A 20,600-nucleotide genomic window follows, 5' to 3' on the forward strand; every position below is an offset into this window, starting at 1 on the left:
AGAGGAGGGCTGCCTGGGCAAGTGGGGTCTTTCTTCCTACTGACCCTGGGGGGCTGGGGTGGGCAGCGGTAGCCGTTTAGAATCTGTATCACCTCCTCCATCCCATCCTACCAGCCTTCTCCGGAGCGGCTCTGCCGCCTCGTCCTCACCAAGGGGCTGGTGACAATAGCAGCCACGCACGGCCTCTCCGGGGTGAAAAGTGAAACCACAGGTCGGGGAATTACGGCATCGGTTAGGGTGAGGGCCGGTGCCGCAGCCCTGGGGTCCTCCTGAAGCCCTGGAGTACTCACGTGTGGGCAGTCACACAATTCCTTTTGAAGTGAGAAAATAGCCACAAAATGCCCTCATCTGACAGAATGGGGGTAGCAGGTGCCCCGTGGCCTTCCAGAGCGTCCCAGAGAAAGAGGAGCCACGCCCTGCCCTCCGGAGACATCCTCAGCCCACCTGGCCGGAAGAGGAGGAAGCTGGGGCTCGACTGGGTGGTCCTCCTGGGACTCGTGGAGGGGCCTGGGCGGGGGGGGGGGGGGGGGGTGCCTGGACGTGGGTGTGCACGCAGCCTCCCTCCTTGCCTCCACCCTTCAGGGGCTGTGGGAGAGCACGCTGCTGGGGCCGAGCTCCGCACTGGGCTTGGGAAAGCTAGCTACCAGCCCTTTCTGGCACCACTGTGTGCCGGGCCTGTGCCCAGGGGTACAGGGAGCACTGTTCCCCTGCAGGGTGGGTGGCCCATGAGCCTCAGGTCCCTTTCCTCAGGGTTCTCTGAAGCTCCTTCCATCCCTGGCCTGGGGAGCCAGACACTTCCTCCAGGAAGCTCTCCCTGACTTCCCTTGCCTCAGGGCTCCCACAGCCTTCCACTGAGGCTCTGAATTTCCACTGCTGCTTGCTTGTCTGTCCCCCACCCTCGGCTGGTCCCTTTTAGTGCTCCCTCTTGATATATACCCTGTGCCTCGCACATAGTATGAGTTCAGTAGCTATGCATCAACTAATGAACAAATGTGAGTGAGTGTGTGAATGAATGAATGAATGAATGAGTGAGTTCCCTGGCTGCCAGGGTATAGATCCCCCCAGTGAGGAGAGGAAGACCTGCAAGGGTTAACCGGGAGCCCGCCTGTGGTCTGAGGTAAGCAGGGAGTGTATTTGTTCAGGTAAATAAGGAAGGATTACTTATAATGGGAAATCAGGCCCGGCCAACTCTTCATCCCACGGCAGCCTGACTTCCTCCCAGCACATTCCTGCACTCCAACTGCGTCCACACTGCCCCGAGACCCAGACCCAGGGCCCAGAGCCCGCGGCGGCCCCCCAGTAAGCCCTCCGGCTGGGTCTTGCCACAGTGCCAGCAGGTGGCCTTGGGCTGGGAGCTGGGGGCACACAACCCTGAGACCCCAGAGGGCTACCCTTTGAGGGTGGCCAGGCTGCCAGCGGCCCACCTGTCACCTCTGTCCCCAGCCTTGCTGGCCCCTGGTCCCACTGGCTCCCCAGATGCCTGGCTGAGACTCAGCAGTGGCCCAAGCTGCCCCCGCCTCCTCCTGGCCCCGGAGGTTGCCGCTGCAGCAGGCGACTTGGGCACCAGGCGGCTAACGGGTAAGTCCAGGGGGAGGTACGGAGTGCCCTGCACGGCTTTCTCCTGCTGGCGGCGGGGAAGGGGTGACTGAGAGGACTTGGAGGTGCACTTCGCAAGCTCAGAGGGATCTCCCAGGCACCAGTGACCCTGCGACCTGGGTCCTTCGCCCTCAGAAGCCCCTGCCTCTCCGCATGCTGCCCCGTCTGCCTCCCTGGGCCGACGACCCCAGAGCCTCGGTGAGTCCCGTGGCCTGGCGAGGCCTGGGTGCCCCGTGTCGGTGAGGGCCCTCCGGGCTGAGCATTGAGTCCACCTGTGGCCTGCAGGTGGCTGCTCTGTAGATGCAGAGACTCGGCCCCGGGACCTGGCCACTCTGCTTGGCCAGTGGAGCAGCAGCCTTCAGGGCCGCTGGCCGGAGAGGCCCGCCCTGGGGCCGGCACACGTGGGCGGGGGCTTGCTGGAGTCTGGAGGCTCAGGGGCAGGGTCCAGGTTGGAGCCGCGGGGACAAGCCCAGAGCCCAGGGGCCCATCAGGGCAGAGGTGGGCACAGGAGCCAGCTGGTTGGGGAGCTGCAGAGCAAACCAGCTGGCTGCCTGGGCACCCAGAGGAGCCGAGGGCCCTGGTCCCGGTCTCACTAGGAGAGAAACAGGGGTCCATGAAGAGGCTCATTTCTAAGATCTGCAGATTCCTTCTGTGGGAAGAGTGGGAGTAGATGGCGAGGTGACGGGTGGAAAGCTGAAGGGTCTGGAGGTCTGAGGGCTCCCCTGAGATTGGAAAAGGTGTGTGCATCTGTGTGCATGGGTGTGTATATATGTGAGCGTGTATATGCACACATGTGCACATGTATGTGTATATGTACACACATGTGTATATCTGTAAGCATGTGTCTCTGTGTGTATATGTGTGCCTGTGCATACATGCATGTGTATGTGTGTTTTGAGTGTGCGCATGCATGTGCCTTACACACGTGCGCGTGTGTGTACACGTGCATATTATGTGTGTGAGTGTGCGCATATGTGTGTGCATGTATGTGTGCCCATCTGTGCATGTTAGGGAGTGGGCATGCCCACCAAGCTAGCCCTGGATTTCTCACCGCACCCTGCCAGCTGGGCACACCCAGGCCATAAGCCTCAAGCGCCTTTCCCTCTATGGAGGTCATGGCCTTTCTTTTTCTCCTTGGCCAGGGCTAGGACTTGGCCTCATTTCCTGCCCCCACCTTCCCAATAAACAGCGTCACAGCACCCCCAATAAAGCAGCATCTCCCCAGCACCAGCTGCTCGGCTGAGTAACAAAGCAAACAGGCCCTGGCTGCCCAGCTCTGAGGTGGCAGGCAGGGATGGGCAGGAGATGACCCACAGATATAGATAGGTAGACCCAGACCATGGCCAAGGCCAGCAAGGACCTCCTGCCTGCCCCCTGGCCACCTGGAGGAGGAGCGAGAACCAGGGACTCCAAACTTGGAGTCTCACCACCCCAAATTCACAGGACTTTGGGGAGAGGATACATCCTCAGGGCGCCCAGGGAGGTTGGGGTGTGGAGGAGGTGGTCACTCACAGCATAGGGGACCACCCTCCCCTCTGAGAGCCCAGCGGTGAACGGACAAGTGGCCCCTCTGCTCCAGGCAGGGCGGGACCAGAGCTGAAAACTGTCCCTGCCAGACGTGCTCACCGTGTTACCAATCATAACACACTCCAGCAGGTCCCGTGGACCCCGTGAGAGGATGAGCTGCTCTGTCAACCAAGCCTGAGGGAATAGGGGCACCCAGTAGGTGCTCAATCACTGCTCAGAAACTGTGACCCAGGCAGCAGGTAGAAGAACCTGGGAGAGCCCACCGTTTTCCACTGAGGTCGTTGCAGATATATACTGAGTGGCCAGATTATTATGATCTCTGAACGCATAGTAATCTGGCCACTCAGTGTCTCTCTCTCTCTCTCTCTCTCTCTCTCTCTCTCTCTCTCTATATATATATATATATATATATATATATATATATATATATATATAGAGAGAGAGAGAGAGAGAGAGAGAGAGAGAGAGAGAATATATATATATATATATATATATATATATATATATATATATATATATATATATATATATATATTTAGAGGCCCAGTGCACGAATTCGTGCATGGGTGGGGTCCAGCCAGCTTGGCCAGGGCGAGGGGACATGGGCGGTTGGCTGGCCTGCCTGCTGGTCGAACTCCTGGCCGAGGGGACAATTTGCATATTAGCCTTTTATTATATAGGATATACACTGAGTGGCCAGATTATTATGCGTTCAGAGATCATAGTAATCTGGCCACTCAGTGTACAGTTAATAACTGAAGCAATTAGAGCACACGTTGGTGCTAAACGTGTACAGTTAATAACTGAAGCAATTAGAGCTGGCGTGGTGCAGCTTGAGTGCAACCTGGGAGGTCAGTTCAGGCTGACCTGGGGACAAAGACCCTCTGGGGGAGGGCGAGAAGGAATGGGAGGCCCACGGTGTGTGACGTTGGGCAAGTCACTTTCCTCCTGCACTTGCCTGTGTAATGAGGTTAGACAGGTGGCTTCATCAGGGGGGCTTCATGGAGGTTTTGAAGGCCGTGGAGGAGTTGGTGGAGCAGGCTGGCTGGCCGGATCTGCCAACTTTGCAAGACTTGTGTGCCTCCCAGCTTTGTGGCCCAGGCTGAGGTCAGGGGAGGTGGGGGCTCTGGCCCCTCCTAGAGGTCAGGGACGGGTGGTTGAAGCCAACAGCCGTTGTAGACCGAGCTTGAGAGCAAGACGGCCTCGGGGCAAAGCTTAGGCCTCCCTCACTACCATCCTCAACTCTCCCCCAGACTCCACCCTTCAGCCCTGCCCCTCCACCAATCACCACCTGTTTCTTCCTTTGTTCTCCTCATTCTGTACCCCATTCCCTTCCCCCTCTCTCTTTTTCTAAAATTGATTATATAGAGAGAGGCTAGGAGAGAGAGAACCATTAGTGTTAGAGAGAAACATCCATCGGTTGCCTCCCATACACAACCCAACCGGGGATCAAACCGGAAACCTAGGCATGAGCCCTGACTGGGAATCGAACCTGCAACCTTTTGGTGTATGGGACAACGCTCCAACCAACTGAGCCACCCGGCCAGGGCACCTTTCTCTTCCCTCTTCTCCAGTCTCATTGCCCGCCTGCTCCCAGGTGCCACCTTCATGTATGCTCAGCCCATCGTAATTCACAGGAATTTCCATCCACCCGCTCCCTCAATCTTCCACCACCCCTTTAAGACATGCTCCTGATGGCTCATTTTACAGACGGGACAAGTGAGTCTCAGAGGAAGCCAAGTCACTTCCCTAGTCCCAGAGCTAGGGAGTTGGGGCTCAAACCTGGTCTGGGACCCTCCCCCACCCTTCCCATTCCACGCCCCACCCTGCGCCCCCAGCCGAGCAAGTGGCCTGTCAGGTGGAACAACTCTTCCCAAAGCAAACTTTGCACAGGCGAGTTGCCCTGGGCTCTTGCTGACATTTAGTGCCTGGCTCCTTCCCTGCCTCGTTTGCATGTTCCCAGCCCAGGAGGTGCCCTGCCAGGTTCTCCTCTCTCCCCTCCGCCCGCGCGGGGAGGGTGAGCGCCCTCCTCCCTCGCCCACTCCTCCCAGGTGGAGCCTCGGGTGGCCCTGCTGGTGGCCGGAAGGACCGGCGCCCACCAGGACCGAGAAAGGGCACCACCAGGACGGAGGCGCCCCTTCCTTCTCCCTCCAGCGCTGGGATTGAGGAGAGAGATCTGGGGGTAGCTGCCTAATAACCCCTTAATACCCCACCCACCCCCACTTAAACCTTTTTTTTAAAGCGATTTCTGTTCTTAGTCTCTCAAGACAGTCCATTCTGGACTTCTCCCATTTTCTGAGTGCCCTCACTTCCCCTAAACCCCCTTTCCAAGCCAAGGTGTGCTCGCTGGCCCTCGCATTGGGGCTCAGGGCACCCCTCAGCCCCGTCAGGATCCCCGGAGCTGGTGGAGCCGTCTCCGTCCAGCCTGTGGGCGGGCAGGAGGCCACGGAGGGTGGGCACCCTCTTGGGAGGCTGAAGCATCTGCTCACATCACTGCTCTGCCTTGTCATGCCAACCCCAGGACACAGTGCCTAGGAGCCCCATTTTCCCGCCCGGGGCCGAGGGCCGATGCAAGTGCCACAGGCAGAGGCGGGTGAAACCGTGTCCTCACACAGGGGCCAGCTGCCCGGGGGCCGGAGAGTGGGGACCCAACGCTCAAACCCGCAAAGCCCTGTCGGTTAGCCAGTGTGTGTGTGTGGGGGGGGGGGGGCGGGTAGATAAGGTGCCTGAGGAGTGCAGGGGCACAGGGGCTGCGGAAGGGGGCTGTGGGGACTGTGCCGCCGCAGCCTCTGTGGTGATCGCAGGCGGGACATGCAGCGGCCGGGCGTGGCGGCCCAGGGCGCCAAGAGCTCGCCCAGCACTGAACACGGAAGATGTTCACACACAGTGTGCGCTCAACCAGAGCCGAGTGAGGACGTGATTTGCAGTTTCTGGAAACTGAAAGTCTGGCAGGATTTGCACTTGCCATGCTGGAAGTCGGGGTACTGGCCTGACCTCAGTCTCTCGCGCTCTCCAGCCTGGGCTGGGCTGGGCTGGGCTGGGCGTCTGTGCCCACTGAGGAGCTGGGGAGGGGATGCCCTGGGCAGGGGCCGGGCCTGAGGGCGATGCGGATGAGAGGGGTGAGGGCCGCTGGGCGGGTGCCCTGCCAGCTCAGAAGGGTGGGCCACGTCCTCCAGAGGCTCTGGACACCGACTCCAGAGAACAGGTGCAGGGGACCCAGCCCCCAAACAGAGGGTGGGACTCGGTGCCCAAGGCCACGTGCCTGGAGCAGTCACACGGGACTGAGGCTGGGAGAGCCCAGTGGAGAGGCCTTCACCTTGACCCAGAGGGGCTGGACGCGTCAGTGGGCGGCAGGAGCCGAAGGGAGACGGAGCTGGTGGGACTGTGCTCGGCTCCTGGCTGCCCGTGGGACCCGCGGGGACAATGGCAGAGACCAGATTTCCTTGGTATTCCCTGACCCTTTTGTTTCCTGTGCCCGTCCTCCTGCTGCCTGGCCCTGTCCCCCACCTCCCCAACCACACCCTGGTCCCCACATGGCCTCATCCCATCCCCCAGGTCTCCCACACACCCCAGCTCCCGGGCCCCCTGGCTGGCTCCTCAAGTTGAACCTTCTAGGGAGCAGGGCTCCTGAGCAAGGAGGCCAGTGGCTGGACGAGTCAGGAACCGAGGAGGTGGGGATAGCCACAGGGTCAAGGTGAGCCCAAGACGGCGAGTCCCCCCAGTAGCCCCCCCCCCCTTCTCTCGCCTCGGAGACCCCGGTGGCAGCAGGTGCTTAGGGATGGCCACAGCAGGGAGCTTGGGAGAGGGCTGCCTGCAGGTGGCCGCCCCGGGTCCCTGCCTGGGTACGAGGGTGGCCTGTCCACTGGAGAGAGGCCAGCTCTCTGGGCCGTGGAAGGTGGTCAGTGAGGAGGGGCTGGGAGCTTTTCTTGAGCCCAGCTAGTCTGAAGAGCAGTTTCAAAGGGCCAGGGAGCTGTGGCTGGGGACCTCCTGTGGCCGGGGCCCTCCTGTGGCCGGGGACTCCTGTGGCCGGGGACCTCCTGTGGCCGGGGACTCCTGTGGCCCGGGACCTCCTGTGGCCGGGGACTCCTGTGTGCCGGGACCTTCTGTGGCCGGGGCCCTCCTGTGGCCGGGGCCCTCCTGTGGCCGGGGACTCCTGTGGCCGGGCAGGCTGGGCTTCTCTCCAAGGTGCTGACCGTACATGGCTCCTGGCCAGGCCCAGTCACCCCGCAGCCCCCTGACTCTGACCCATTAAATGAGGCCCTTGGGGTGCAGAGAGGGAGGGCTGACAGCCGGGGCCGGGGACCCCAGCAGGTAAGCCGGTTGAAGGTCTGCTCCAGGGGAAGTCAGGCTGACTCGGAGCTGAGTGGGGCTCTGTCACCTGCCCCCTCCCCCACCCCCCACTGCCCCTCAGTGCCCTTCTCACGGGTCTGCAGCCGGGGTCCTGGGCTCTGGGCAGACGGCGGTTGGGTCTCAGGATCGAGGTGGGGACTCTGGCACATTAACCCCTCACAGTCCTCCTGGGGTGAAGATCGTGGGCCTGGGCAGAATGTGGGAGCGAGGCTCCCACCCCAGGAGACCCCCTGGCCACATCACTTCCCTGAGGCTGTTTTTAGAGAAATCAGGGGATCTTTTTGGACACCAGGAGGGGGTGGGAGTGAGAACCTGGCCCCGAGGGTGAGATCTGGCCCAGGGTGGCAGGAACAGCTGCTGTGAATCTGTGACTTTGGGTCCCTGGCCTCCTCCCCTCGATCTGTCTTCCTGGGGGAGGAGGAGGTGCTGAGAGAAGGGGCCATAGGCGGCTAATCCCTCTGGCCACTGCCCCACGGCCTGGCCCTGCCCCTGGGCCCTGGCCTCCACCAGCTGTTACCAAAGTTTCTTTGTCTGGAGTCGGAGCCAAAGCCTCTGGGGCAGGTGGAGCCAGGACACCCTGAGCCTTAATCCAGAACAGATCAGCGCGAGGTTTGGGAACGGGCGGCATCGCTCAGGAGACGGGCAGCCCCGGGCCAGCCCGCAGAGGCTGTCGGGAGGGCTGCGTCTGCTGTCCAGGGACCTGGACCTGGCAAACACCGGGCTCCTCCCAGGACCGAGGCCTGGGGAGCAGGGCCTGAGGGTCAGCAGGCCTCTAGTCTGGTCCTAGCTCCGCTGTGTGGCTATGGGCACGTCCCTGCCACTCGCCGAGCTTCATGTTTCTCAGTAACACGTGTCCTCATGGGCGACAGTCCCTTGTGAATGTAATTAGAGCTGAACTGCCTGGCATAGATGGCGAGTGCTGGGAAGTCAGACAAGGGAGCTGTTGGGAGGGCCTCCTGGGGGAGGAGGGCTTTGGGCTGAGCTGTGATGAGAAGAAAGGGGCAGCTTGGGCAGGGGGACAGCAACACGAGAGAGAAGAGCCAGGTCTTGCCCGCAGCACAGGGGAGCCTGGATGTGTCCATTGACTCCCGGCCTGAGCCAGACCCGGCCACAACCAGCAAATGAACCCCTTCCCCACTCCGGCTTTGTTGTTCCTCCTGTAACACAGCCACATAGTATCGGCTCCTTCCCCTCTGGTCACCGGGCTGGGCAGCAGGTGGGCTCAGAGGTGGGCGCCAGCCAGTGGGACCAGGCAGGACAGGCAGTGGGAGCATGGGAGGTCCTTGAGGCAGGGGTGCCTGATGAGAGGGTGATGGAGAGAAAGGAGCCTGACAGCCGGTGGAATGAGAACTCAGGAGGATCAAGCTGCCCAAGCCAGGGGTGGGCAGAGGGAACCCTCACAGCAGAGCCTCGGAGGGAACGGGTACAGTGAGCGGAGCCCCCACGGCCAGCGGGCTCCTCGGGCAGCTGCCTGACCTCCCTGAGCCTCACTGTCAGCGTCTAGAAAATGGGGCTCTCCCGTCGACGTCACCCAGGCTGTGGGTAGTACAGGGGGGACGTGCGTGGACGCTGTGGGCGTAGAGACGCTCACTGCAGTTCTCTCTTCCCACCGAGTCCGCCTGGTGCCTGGGGGAGAGGCCAGAACTGCAGGCTGGGCACGCCCACCCCTGGCTCCCTGACCAGAAAACCAAGGTGCCCCAGGCCTGGGCCCTGGGGTCTCACCTGTGAGTGAGCGGGCCTTTCTTCCCGCCGCACAGCTGATCACGCACACGCCTGCGCCTCGTGTGTCTCTTGCTTTCAAGGTTTCTTAATAACGAGCGTGTTCTCCGGGGAGGCGTGGCGCGGGGACCGAGCTCCGGCGGCAAGCAGGCTCCTGGGCTCAGGGGCAAGCGGTGGGGAGCTAGACGGGGTGCGGGGGAGGCAGGAACTCTCTCTGGCAAAGGACCCTGGGCCAGGAGTCGGAAGACCCGGGTGCAGGTCACTTAGCTGCACCTGGACTTGCGCACCCACGAATAGGACTGAGAAGGAGGCCCTGCTGCCTCTCCCCCGGGCGGGACGGGGACGACGCAGAGCTACACAGCTGCCCCGGCAAACGTGTCAGGAACGTGTCATCACATCCCCGCCTGGCAAACACCACACCTGCCCTGCCCATTCATCCTCACTGACCCCTCGTGCCACTGGGCCCCGAAACACAGCCGCTGCCTCCCATCCTGCCTGCGGCTGTGGCCAAGCAAACACGGGGCCACGGGGGAGGCGAGGGCTCCTGTTCTTGGAAGAGCTTCCGGCTCCCTGGCACGTGGCCCGGGGTGTTGGCAGAAACTGTCCTAACGTGGCAGGCCTGGGGGTTCTGGGGACGTGGATGGGGCGGGAGGCAGGCAAGGGGTGATGGGGGGGGGAGCTGAGAGGGCTCTCCAGGGGTGGGGTCACCTAGGGGCAGGGCGTGGGCACGGGCCCGGGTGGGACCTGGGGCCGAGCGGGCTGTGGGTGCTGCCTGGGCAAATAATGTGGGCCCACGTCACACACGCGTGTTTGCACAGAAGGACTTGAAGGATTCCAGGCCTGCCCTCTGTCCCCCGCAGCCCTGTCCCCCCCGCCCCTGACCTTTCCTCCTTGTCACTTAGAGGAGCCCTTGAAAGGGAGCGTCGAAGTCAAAGGGAACGCCCTCTCTCTTGCTGGCATGCTCTCCGCCACGGTCAATGGCAGGGCTGCCCAGGAAGGCTGGGAGGGCTGGGCCCCACAGGACGGACGGAGGGACGCTGTCCCTGGCGGCCATGCCCCCGAGTGAGCAGTGAGCGGAGCGAGCTGAGGAGCGAGCTGAGCGCGATGTGGCGTGGGCTGCTGCGGCCCTAGAGAAGCCAGAGGATTTCCCAAACTGGGTTCTTTTCCTTCCCGCCAGCGGAGCCGGGCAGTCCTGCGGGCCAGGGAGTCCCCGCACTGCGCTGCGTGGGGCACATCAATTCCGCCGATAGGGCAGCCCCCAGCCCCCTTACTAGCCCGATGTCCTGAGGGCAGCGCGTCAGGATCACCCACGGCCGTGGACGGCACTGCTCCCCGCCCCGTCCCCGCTCTGAGGTGGGCCTGAGGACTCGCCTCCCAACCAGCTCTCAGCCGCTGACCCCGCGCTGCTGGCGGGCCCGCCCGCGAGCCTCTGCTTTCCGGTGGCAGTGCCCACGCTCCTTCCTCCCCCGGGCGGCGCCCGTACCTGGGGGGCGTGTATTTGTTGGTGATCTCCCACCGCTGCTGGGATTTCTCCTCTTATTGTTATTTCAATCTTCAGTCTTGGCCCAGCACATCACAGAAACACCCCAGACACCCCCGTTTGGGGTCTGCCCCTGTCTCCAGTGCCCTGGTCACCCAAACCACACACTCCAGTCCGGGGCTCAGAGGACAGGGCCTGGGCACCGCAGAGCCTGGTGACCAATGGGGAGGGGGCTCTAGCTGATGCCCCTGGGGGCCTGGGGCCACAGGGAGGAGTGGGCCTTCTCACCAGCCCCCGCTGCCCGGGAAAGTGGGGTGCAGGTCAGCATGTGGGCACCACCTCAGCGCCCGGGAGTGGAGGGGGGCCTGTGGCAACACCTTTCAGGGGAGGACCAGGTGGGGTGGGCGCCAGCCCTGAGCAGGGGGCCAAGCACACCTGTGTGCTACTCACTGACCACCTCATCAGCCTTGCGCTGGGAACCTATTCACACCCCCCCCAAATGGCCCTGTGGGAAGGGGGGGCTGCCTGCCCAACTTGTGAGGGACTCTACCCCCACCACCCCCCTCTCTCGCTCCTCTCTTCCTGCACCTGGCTGATGCAGATGGTGGTGGGGAAAAATAGATGATGGTGACCCTCTCCCTTCCCAACTTCCTTCAAGAGCAGAAAAAAAGAAAACAAGCTTTGCTATAGCAGGAAGGACCTAGGTTAGCTCTCAGAAGGAACTTCCTCCACAGGACAGGGGGCTGGGATCTGGGTGTGGGCTGGAGGGGAAACCGAGGGCTAGACATTAAAGGCTCCTTGTCTAGGCCTCAGTTTGCTCCTCTGGCAAATGGGACTAATCGTGTCTTCCGCTGTGAGGCCTGAGGAGGTCAAGAACCAGAGGCGGTTTTAAAGCACAGCACACGCGTGAAGACTAGCGCTGCCCGCGGCCTGCTCCTTGGGAGTGAGGGGCTGCCCCTCCCAACCCTGCCCCCCTCCCCCCTCACTGTCTTCCCCAGCCCCGTCCTGGCTGCCCAGCGACCCGGAAGCCGACTCTCGCCCAGGCCCAGCCACTGCCCACTGGGCCCCTCATCCCTGTAACCAGCTTAGCGGCCCCGTGGGGGTGGGGAAGCCGGACCTGACTCCTTCCTCTCTCGTTTCTGTAGACACAGCCGCTGGCCCGAGCAGCAGTGGCATGGGCAGCGCCAGCCCCAGCCTGAGCAGCCTGCCCCCCAGCCGCCTCCTTCTGTCCCCCAACACTGTGCTGCGGGCAGGCCCAGAGAAGGTGACAGCCGGGGTGGTGGGGCCCGACAGACGGGACTGGAGCCCCAGCCCGCCGGCCACGCCCGAGCAGGGCCTGTCCGCCTTCTACCTCTCCTGCTTGGACATGCTGTACCCCTACGACAGCAGCTGGGCCGCCAAGGGCCCCGGGGCCAGCAGCCGGGAGGAGCCGCCTGAGGAGCCCGAGCAGTGCCCAGTCATCGACAGCCAAGCGCCCGGGGGCAGCCTGGACTTGGCGCCCGGAGGGCTGAGCCTGGAGGAGCACTCGCTGGAGCAGGTGCAGTCCATGGTGGTGGGCGAGGTGCTCAAGGACATCGAGACAGCCTGCAAGCTGCTCAACATCACGGCAGGTGAGCTCCTCCGCACGCCCAGCTCCGCGAGGTGGGGGCAGGTGGCTGAGGTCACGGGGTGGGAGGGGGGCACCCTGGCGGGGCCTCAGGCAGCCCCAGGAATACTGGTGCTTCTCCACACGGGCAGCCCCCACACAGCTGTGAGCCTGTGAGCGGAGGCTGGATGGTTGCGACCCCATGGGGCCAGCTGCACCAGCCCAGAGTCCGCCTTGGGAGGTGCGGATGAAGTGAATTTGAGCTCTGCACCATCTGGCCCACCACTTCCTCTCGGACTCATCGCCACTCTCTCCTCAGCCACACCTGCCTCCTTGCTGTTCCCACAATACTCACCTCAGGACCTTTGCACCTGCGGGTAGTCCCACAACCTTGAGCACGCTGCTCCCAAATATCTACGTGGCTCATCCCTCACTGCCTTCATGTCTTAACTCAAAGGGCCCCCACCTAACGGGGCCATTCCTGACCCCTCTGCTGAAACCGCTGCTCACATCCCCACCTCCATTCCTCGGTCTGCTTCCTTTCTCTCACAGCACATACAATCTCACAGGCTGCGTGTTCCAGTTCTTTATCTTGTTCACTATCTTTCTCCCCCACTGGCATGTTCACACCCAGGGGACATGATTGTCACTTGTTTTGTTCACTGCCACGTCCCAGGTCCTAGGACGGCACCTTGTACATAATCGATGCTCAGGAAACAGTAACTTAATAGGCCCTGCTCTGGCACCGGGGAACTGAGTGGTGAGCACAACACAAAAGCTTCTTCAGTGATGAAGCTGATTATAGTGAGGAAACGTCGTAGATAAATACGTGAGCGTGTCACTGGTCTGGCGGCGACAAGGGCTCTGACAAGGAGGGAACAGCAGGAGGCCAGGCCTGAGAGGGCCTGCCAGGGCCTGGACTGAGGCTGTGGGTGAGGGGCTGCGGCTCTCCAGCCCTGTCCCTCCCTCATCCCTGCAGCTCTGGGGGCCTGCCCCATCTCCTTGGTCGTGGGCCCTGGCATATGAGCATCCCACTTGGTGCTGCTTTCCCACAAGGGCCGCCAGGCATCCCTCAGGCCAGCCCCTCCTCCCAGCAGTCCTCTGGGCCATGCCCTCGACCCCCAACTGGTGCCCCCTTAAGGTAGCTCCTGCCAATGCCCCAGCCCTCCATCTGCCCAGCGCCCAGGCCAGCCTCCCAGGGCGGTCTCCCACGGTGCCTGCGCTCCCACACTGGGCTGGGGAGGGCGGGGCCTGCCCTCTGAACAATGGGGACAGAAACAAATTGCTTTGACCCTCAAGAGGAAAATGGGTTTATCAAGTGGGGGCAGCCCAGCCTGCAGGTCACCCAGCTGGGGCACCAGCTGAGACCACAGTGTTCACTTGGAGCCCCATTGTGACCGTGCCCACCGGCCTGGCCTCTGCCCATGTGCCCTGCCAGGCTCACCCCAGAGCAGCCAGTGACTCCCTCCTGCCGCTGAGTCCTGTAGCTGCCCCTGGCCACCCTGTAACTTGCCATTCATTCATTCATTTACTCAGTCATTCATTCAATGCATGTGCACTGAGCAGCTACTATGCACCTAGCCCCTTGTTAGGTATTGGAAAAGGAGATGGAACTCCCTGCCTCAGTTTCCTCATCTGTAAAATACGGCAGGGGCTGGAGGTTGGGGTTATGAGATTAATTTCCGGTTGGATTTTTCTCCGGTTCTTTTGAGGGGTTTGGGGAAGGCAAAGGCAGCTAGGGAAGGAGCTCACATGTTCCAGGGCTGTAGCTCCCCAAAAGGCCCTTTGGAGGGGCTGGAGGTGTCTGGGAGAACCCAAGATCTGGATGACGTGGGAGGTACAGAAGTCCCTCCCTCTCACCCCACACTCTTCCTGGGGACCCCCTCAACAGGGCCCCTCAAGAGGGCCTGTCCTGTCCTGCCCCCGCCCCCCCCCCCCCCACTGGAGTTCATGGTCCTGGGCCACAAGCTCCCAGTTCCCCAGGCGTGCCAGCCGAGCACAGGGGCCACATTCCGGCAGTGCCCTCAGCGGCCCCTGGGCTGAGCGAGTGTCTCTTGCCCAGACCCCGTGGACTGGAGTCCAGGCAACGTGCAGAAGTGGCTGCTGTGGACGGAGCACCAGTACCGGCTGCCCCCCGTGGGCAAGGCCTTCCAGGAGCTGGGGGGCAAGGAGCTGTGTGCCATGTCGGAGGAGCAGTTCCGCCAGCGCTCGCCGCTGAGCGGGGAGGTGCTGCACGCCCACCTGGACATCTGGAAATCAGGTGGGACAGGGTGTGGGCGGGAGCAGCCCCTCGGGGCTCCAAGCCAGTGACACCCGACGGGGACTCTTAGGCCAGGATGCCCGCTGGAGGCTGCTCTCCGCTGGGCTCTGCTCTGAATCCAGCCCCAAGTGCCGCTGCCTCCTCAGAGCCCACGCCTCCCGGCCCTGGCCAGGCCCACAGACTTAGGACAGAGCAGCGGGAAGCTAGAGGTAGGAGTTAGACCGAGAGGATGTGAGACATCATAACCGATGGACGGTGGGTGCTACGAAGTCCTTTTTAAAAAAAAAAAAAAAGTCTTTTTATTGACTTCAGAGAGGAAGGGAGAGGGAAAGAAGGAGACAGAAACATCAATGATGAGAGAGAATCATTGATCAGCTGCCTCCTGCACACCCCCCACTGGGGATCGAGCCTGCAGCCGGAGCATGTGCCCTGATTGGGAATCGCACCGTGACCTCCTGCTGCAGAGGTCGATGCTCAACTACTGAGCCATGCCAGCCAGGCCTTCCTTGTCCTTTTAAATTCTTATTTGTTTGTTGTTGTTTTTCATTGAAGAAGTAATGAGGGAATAATTGTATGCACTTTTTAGAAGACCATAGTAATAGTATATCATAAAAGGTAATTCTCCCTCCCACTCCTGACCCCAGCTTCCCGATCCCCCTCCCTGGGGGCACCCACTGTTCCCAGTTTCTTGGGCATCTGGACAAGGAAAGTCTATGCAGATACACGCCAATACATACGCATGGTTTTTCCCCTTTTAAACATGAGCAGCATCAGCGTATACACCGTCCTGTACTTGACAGTGTACCTGCAGCTTGTTCCCATCAGGATCCATTCGGCTGCCCTATTCTTTCTCAAGGCTGCATGCCAACCCCATCCCATCTCATGGGGCACCCACTGTGTGCCCTGCACAGAGCCAAATGCTTTGGAGGCAGCGCTCGCTCCGTGGGTCAAGGCCCCACACCTTAGGGGCCGGATGAATAAGGGAAATGACCTACTCATACAACCGTCAGAGCCCAGTGCCCTGCCCACCCCGGCTGCTTGCCAGTGACTGCCAAGGGCAGTGGTCAGTGCCAGGCTGAGTGCCAGTGGTGATGTGGGTGAAAACGGGCTGCCCTCACGCCCCCACTGCCTAGTCTGAGGTGGGGGATCGGGGTGCGGGGAGTGGGGTGCAGAGAGCAGGAGGGTGGAAGTGCCGGGGGACCTGGCAGCTGGAAGGTAGGGGTGTGGATTATGCCGGACACTGAGCAAGGTGCTGTGCAGACTTCATCACCTACGATCCTTGCAAGATCCGGGAGGGGGTGTCCGGACCCCATTTCACAGATGAGCGAGGCTCCACCGCCGCTCTCCTGCCTAACAACAGGGGCTGCCCCTGGGCCTCCTTGGGCCCCTCCCAGCTCTGAAACCCCAACTCCCTTCCCAGAAGCGGCTCCAGACTGCAGGAGGGCGGGGACCACCGGGACATGGGCCAGAGGGGCCTCTGGGCCCACAGCCCCACCAAATGCTCCCCCAACTCCCCCTACCCCCCCCCCCCCCAGGCCTCTCCTGGGTCCCAACCTCCTCTCCTTGTCCTGCAGCGGCCTGGATGAAAGAGAGGACCTCCCCGGGGGCGGTTCACTTCTGCGGTGAGCAGGGCCGGGCAGGGCGGGGCTGGGCCCTGGGTCTGAGGTTGAGGGGTGGCCGCCAGGGAAGCAGGGGGTGGCCGCAGGTCCCCCCTCACCACCACCCTCCCTGGCCACCCAGCCTCGACCAGCGAGGAGAGCTGGACGGACAGCGAAGTGGACTCGTCCTGCTCTGGGCAGCCCATCCACCTGTGGCAGTTCCTCAAGGAGCTGCTGCTGAAGCCGCACAGCTACGGCCGCTTCATCCGGTGGCTCAACAAGGAGAAGGGTGAGCGGGGCTGGCGCAGCGGGGGCGCTGAGGGCGGGGGGCTGCCTGGTTCCCCCGGCCTGGGCCCCGGAGGAGGGGGACTGGGCAGAGGGGTGCTGTCCCTGGACCTGCTCAGGGTCTGAGTCAGTGTGTGCCCATGTCTGTGCCTCCCGCCAGGCTCGTCTTGTTCAGGGTCCCCAGCGCCTGGGTCGTAGCAGGCGCTTGGAATTCTGCTGAGAGTGGGACACAGTCTTTGCCCTCAAAACATCATAGCTTCACAGGGAGACTGATGGTGCCCAGGGAGCAATCCTGTGTAAGCCACGTGTGTAAGATTAGGTTCTCGAGCAGCCACATTCAAACACATTCTCAACAGGTGAAATCCGTTTTAATATGACTTTTATTTAACTCAATGTCATACATTATCATTTCAACATATAACCGATATAAAATCTATTCGTGAGACATTTGACTAAGTCTTTAAGATGGGATGTGTATTTTACACTGACAGCACACCCCAAAGTTCGGACTTTCCACATTTCAAGTGCTCAAGAGCAACCTGTGGCTAGTGGCTACCATGCTGGACAGCGCAGGCTACATGGTGCGTGCGTGCATGCGTGTGTGTGTGCGTGCATGTGTGTGCATGTGTGTGCGCGTGTGCATGTGCGTGTGCGTGTGTGTGTGTGTGTGTGTGTGTGTGTGTGTGTGTGTGTTGGCAAAGGCTCAGAGCCAAGAACCCCGGGTTCGGGGCCCAGTTTGTCGTTAGTAGCGATGGTGCCTGGACCTCAGTCTTCAGCTTCATTCACCCGCACGCCTTTGCTGAGCACCTCCTCTGGGTCCACACGTGCCCAGTGGACATTACAAAGAATGACTGTGTCCTGAGGGTTCAGGGAGGACTCAGCTGCACCCCGTCCTCGAGGGACCTACAGTCTTGTATGGGGGCTAGCAGTGAAAGGAGCTGGTGTGCAGAGCATGTCGGGCACAGAACCGTGGGGGCCGTTGTGCCAGATCCAGGAGGACTTCATGGAGGAGGTGACTCGGGCTGAGTGTGGAGGATGAGAAGGAGCTAGAAGGGGTGGAAGAGAAGTTCCTGCTCAGGTGTGATGCCGCTACGTGTATATTTAAGACTGAGAGTGTGGTAGCTGCTCTGTGGTCCCCCGGGCCTGTGGGGAGCCAGGGAGCGGGTCCCACGGTAGAGTTGTAAGGAAGGGAGATCAGGGAGGGGGTGATCTGGGAGAGCTGCCTGAAGCGGGTGTGCTGACCTGGGCCAGTGGGAGGGTTAAGAAGGAGAACGGGGAGTATTAACAATGCAATAGTTCTGCCCGAGGGACACGTCCTCAGGCTCCACTCTGTCAGCACTCAGCCCCTCTCCTCTCATGGGCAGGAGAAAGGGGCTCAGGCAGCTTCTAAAGGCAGACAAGGGCAGGGCCAGGGCGCAAACCCAGGTCGGCCGGCTCCACGCCCACTCTTTGCACCACCTCTCCTGGGTGAAGCCTGCCAGGGGGCTGTGTGGGCTGCTGTCCGAGAACCTCAAAGAGGCCTCTCAGGCTAGGCACCCGCAGGTGGCGGGGGTGGCGTGGCGGGGCGATGGGGTGGGGGTGACCTGCCAATGAGCTGTGGGCACCGTCACAGCTGCGCTGGGCTTCTGGGTAAGGTGTGCACACCCCACAGTAGGAGCAGAGGCTGGCAAGGCTCAGGTCCTCGGGCTCCAAATAACCCACTAGGGTACTGAGGCTCACCCTACCCCCGGCGGGCTCATGACCCCATGTATTAGTTACCACATATTGAGCCCCGTGGCACGCTCCTTGTACACGTTTCTTTAACCCCCAGCACACCCGGGAGTAGGTAGTGTGGCCCCCACGGCCGGGCCGCACCCCCGCGGACCCGGCTTTCTGAGAAACTGACCGCTGGTCTTGGCCTTCCTCCCTCTGGCTTGCCCGCTGGCTGTCTCTGGGCCCTCCTGCTCCCCCAGGCATCTTCAAAATTGAGGACTCCGCCCAGGTGGCGCGGCTGTGGGGCATCCGGAAGAACCGCCCCGCCATGAACTACGACAAGCTGAGCCGCTCCATCCGCCAGTATTACAAGAAGGGCATCATCCGGAAGCCGGACATCTCCCAGCGCCTCGTCTACCAGTTCGTGCACCCCATCTGAGGGCGGGCCAGGCCTCCCTGCGGCCTGCCCCTGGCCCAGCAGACCCCGCGCTGGAGAGAGGGAGTCTGCTGGCATTCCGAGTCCAAGGTCAGGGAGGGGAGGGCCCACGGAGTGCAAGTGAGCTCTCTGCCCCCCACTGCCCCATGGGGTGCCTCCTCCTCAGACCCCACTGTTCCTGTGCCCAGCCACGCAGCCACTACAGGACGGAGGGCACCGGCTGTCCCCGGTGCTCACAGCTCCCCAGGGAGGGCACTCCCTGCCTCTGATCCCAGCATTCCCAGAGCAGACCTGACAGAGTGGCAATGACTTGTCCAAGGCCACTCACAGCCCAGTGCTCTCTGCCACTCAGGCCTGGCATGGTGCTGGGGAGCCAGAGGTGCCCCTGGAATGGGTAATAAAGATACCAGAAAACTGACATGGCTCCGTGCGTGCGCAGTGAGTGAGTGGCACAACCAAGGGGTTCCGATCACAGGGGCCTGGGGCTGTCCAGGGAGGCTTCCTGGGGGAGGTGGCTTTGAACTGAGCCTGAAAGGAAGGGGATCATTGACTGGTAGAAGCTGCAGGAGAGTGGCAGGGAGTCCTCAAGGCCGAGAAGAGGCTCGATGGCCCTTGTCTCCCCAGCCCTGGTGTGGGCTGAAAGGAGGGAGGGGCGGGGCTGCCGAGGCTACACTTGGGACTGAGAGAAGGCAGGGTCCTCTTGTAGATCAGGGCTTGCCGCCTGAGGTGGGCCAGGGGCCATCCCTCCTGCAAGGGGGCCCAGAGCCCTTATCTTTGCTTGGCCAACTGCAGGGGCTCTGGCTGGGGGCGGTGGCGGGGGTGGGGCGTGCACAGAGGGGGACGCTTAGTCCCCCGTGTGGGATACTGGATCTGCAGTGCACAGGGTGGGAGAGAGGTAGGCTTGGTGGAGGGTCCTCTCTCCTGAAGAGCGAGGCCACAGACCTGTCGTGCCCTCTTTGAAGCTGTGAGCCCTGTGAGTGGGTGCAGAGGTGGGAGGGTGTGACGGGGAAAGGGTGTGGCCAGCGTGTGTGAGTGTGAGTGAGTGTGTGTGTGTATGTGTGTGTGTGCTGGGGGGTGGGACCCACGGCCCACTCTCCTGGGCAAAGCAGCTGGCTCAGCTTCCTCCTGCTTCTCTCGCATTTGTTCCCCCAGCTCAGGAGTCCTGAGGGCTGACTATGTGCTTCCACTGCTTTTCTTTTTGTCATTGAACTTCCCCCCAAATTAGGGGTTAACTCCCCATTTTTCAGATGATGAAACTGAGGCTCAGAGCAGTTGCCTTGCTCACACACAGCCCATCAGCTGCAGAACCAGGAACTGTACCCACCAGGACGGGCTCTCTGTGCCTCAGGACTGGTCAGCACCCGAGGCCCCGAAACACAGCTTCTGAGGGCAGGCTGCAGGGAGCCAGCGGGAGCCGGCCAGCGCTGCCCAGGGCGCCCTGTACTGCCGCCTTCTGCCCTCAGCACCTTTCTTGTCTTCAGAAGAAAGTTTCCTCCAGGCAGTGAGCAAACAGCTCCTTGGCCTCTGCAGCTGGGACTGGACCTGGAGGAGGGGCCGCAGCCGGTGCCTCCCTGGCCCCTGCTGCCTGCCCACCCGGGGAGGACGCAGACGGGGACCCTGGCCAAGTCCCGCTTGGCTCTGCTGAGCTGGTTTTGTCTTCTTCCTACCCATCTGCCCCCATCTTTGTCCCTGGAGCCACCTACTTGCACAGCCCCAGCTGGGCCCGGGCCTGGAGAGGCTCTGACCTCAGGCGGGGGCTGGGAGAGAAGGGGGATTAGGGATAGCAGTGGGGAGCTGGAGCTCCAGAAAGGGGAGCTGTGGAGGGTGGGGTGGGGCAGCTCCTGCTCTGAGGCTCTGCCACGAGGCACAGGTCCGTCCCCTCAGCGGGCACACACCCATCCAGTGACACCTCATGTGCTGGCAGCAAACTTGGGTTCCTCTCCTCTACCCTGCCCATCAGAACCCCATCCCGCCTAGGTGGTCCCTGACCCTCCCCCTGGACCCCGCATCCAGGGCTCCCACCGCTGCATGGAACCGCCTGTGCACATGAGACAAGGCAACCATTTGTCTTC

The 20,600-nt window shown here is 61.8% G+C and overlaps 1 protein-coding gene across 1 annotated transcript; it reads left to right on the forward strand.

Moving 5' to 3' along the window:
• Positions 1-1,245: 1,245 nt before the first annotated feature.
• Positions 1,246-18,591, forward strand: SPDEF (SAM pointed domain containing ETS transcription factor). The gene is made up of 6 exons (XM_079780154.1): positions 1,246-1,578; positions 11,818-12,282; positions 14,320-14,517; positions 16,092-16,139; positions 16,258-16,404; positions 18,353-18,591. Exons 2-6 carry the CDS (start codon positions 11,847-11,849, stop codon positions 18,529-18,531), a joined length of 1,008 nt encoding a protein of 335 aa, XP_079636280.1. The 5' UTR covers positions 1,246-1,578; positions 11,818-11,846; the 3' UTR covers positions 18,532-18,591.
• The last annotated feature ends 2,009 nt before the right edge of the window (positions 18,592-20,600 follow it).

This window comes from Cnephaeus nilssonii (genome assembly GCF_951640355.1).
Source record: "Cnephaeus nilssonii genome assembly, chromosome: 9".
Taxonomy (NCBI): domain Eukaryota; kingdom Metazoa; phylum Chordata; class Mammalia; order Chiroptera; family Vespertilionidae; genus Cnephaeus; species Cnephaeus nilssonii.

Coding starts and splice junctions, on each gene's coding strand:
- SPDEF (XM_079780154.1), top strand. CDS start 11,847: ATGGGCAGCGCCAGCCCCAGCCTGAGCAGCCTGCCCCCCAGCCGCCTC. Junction 14,518..16,091: donor CCTGGACATCTGGAAATCAG/GTGGGACAGGGT, acceptor CTTGTCCTGCAG/CGGCCTGGATGAAAGAGAGG. Junction 16,140..16,257: donor GGGGGCGGTTCACTTCTGCG/GTGAGCAGGGCC, acceptor CTGGCCACCCAG/CCTCGACCAGCGAGGAGAGC.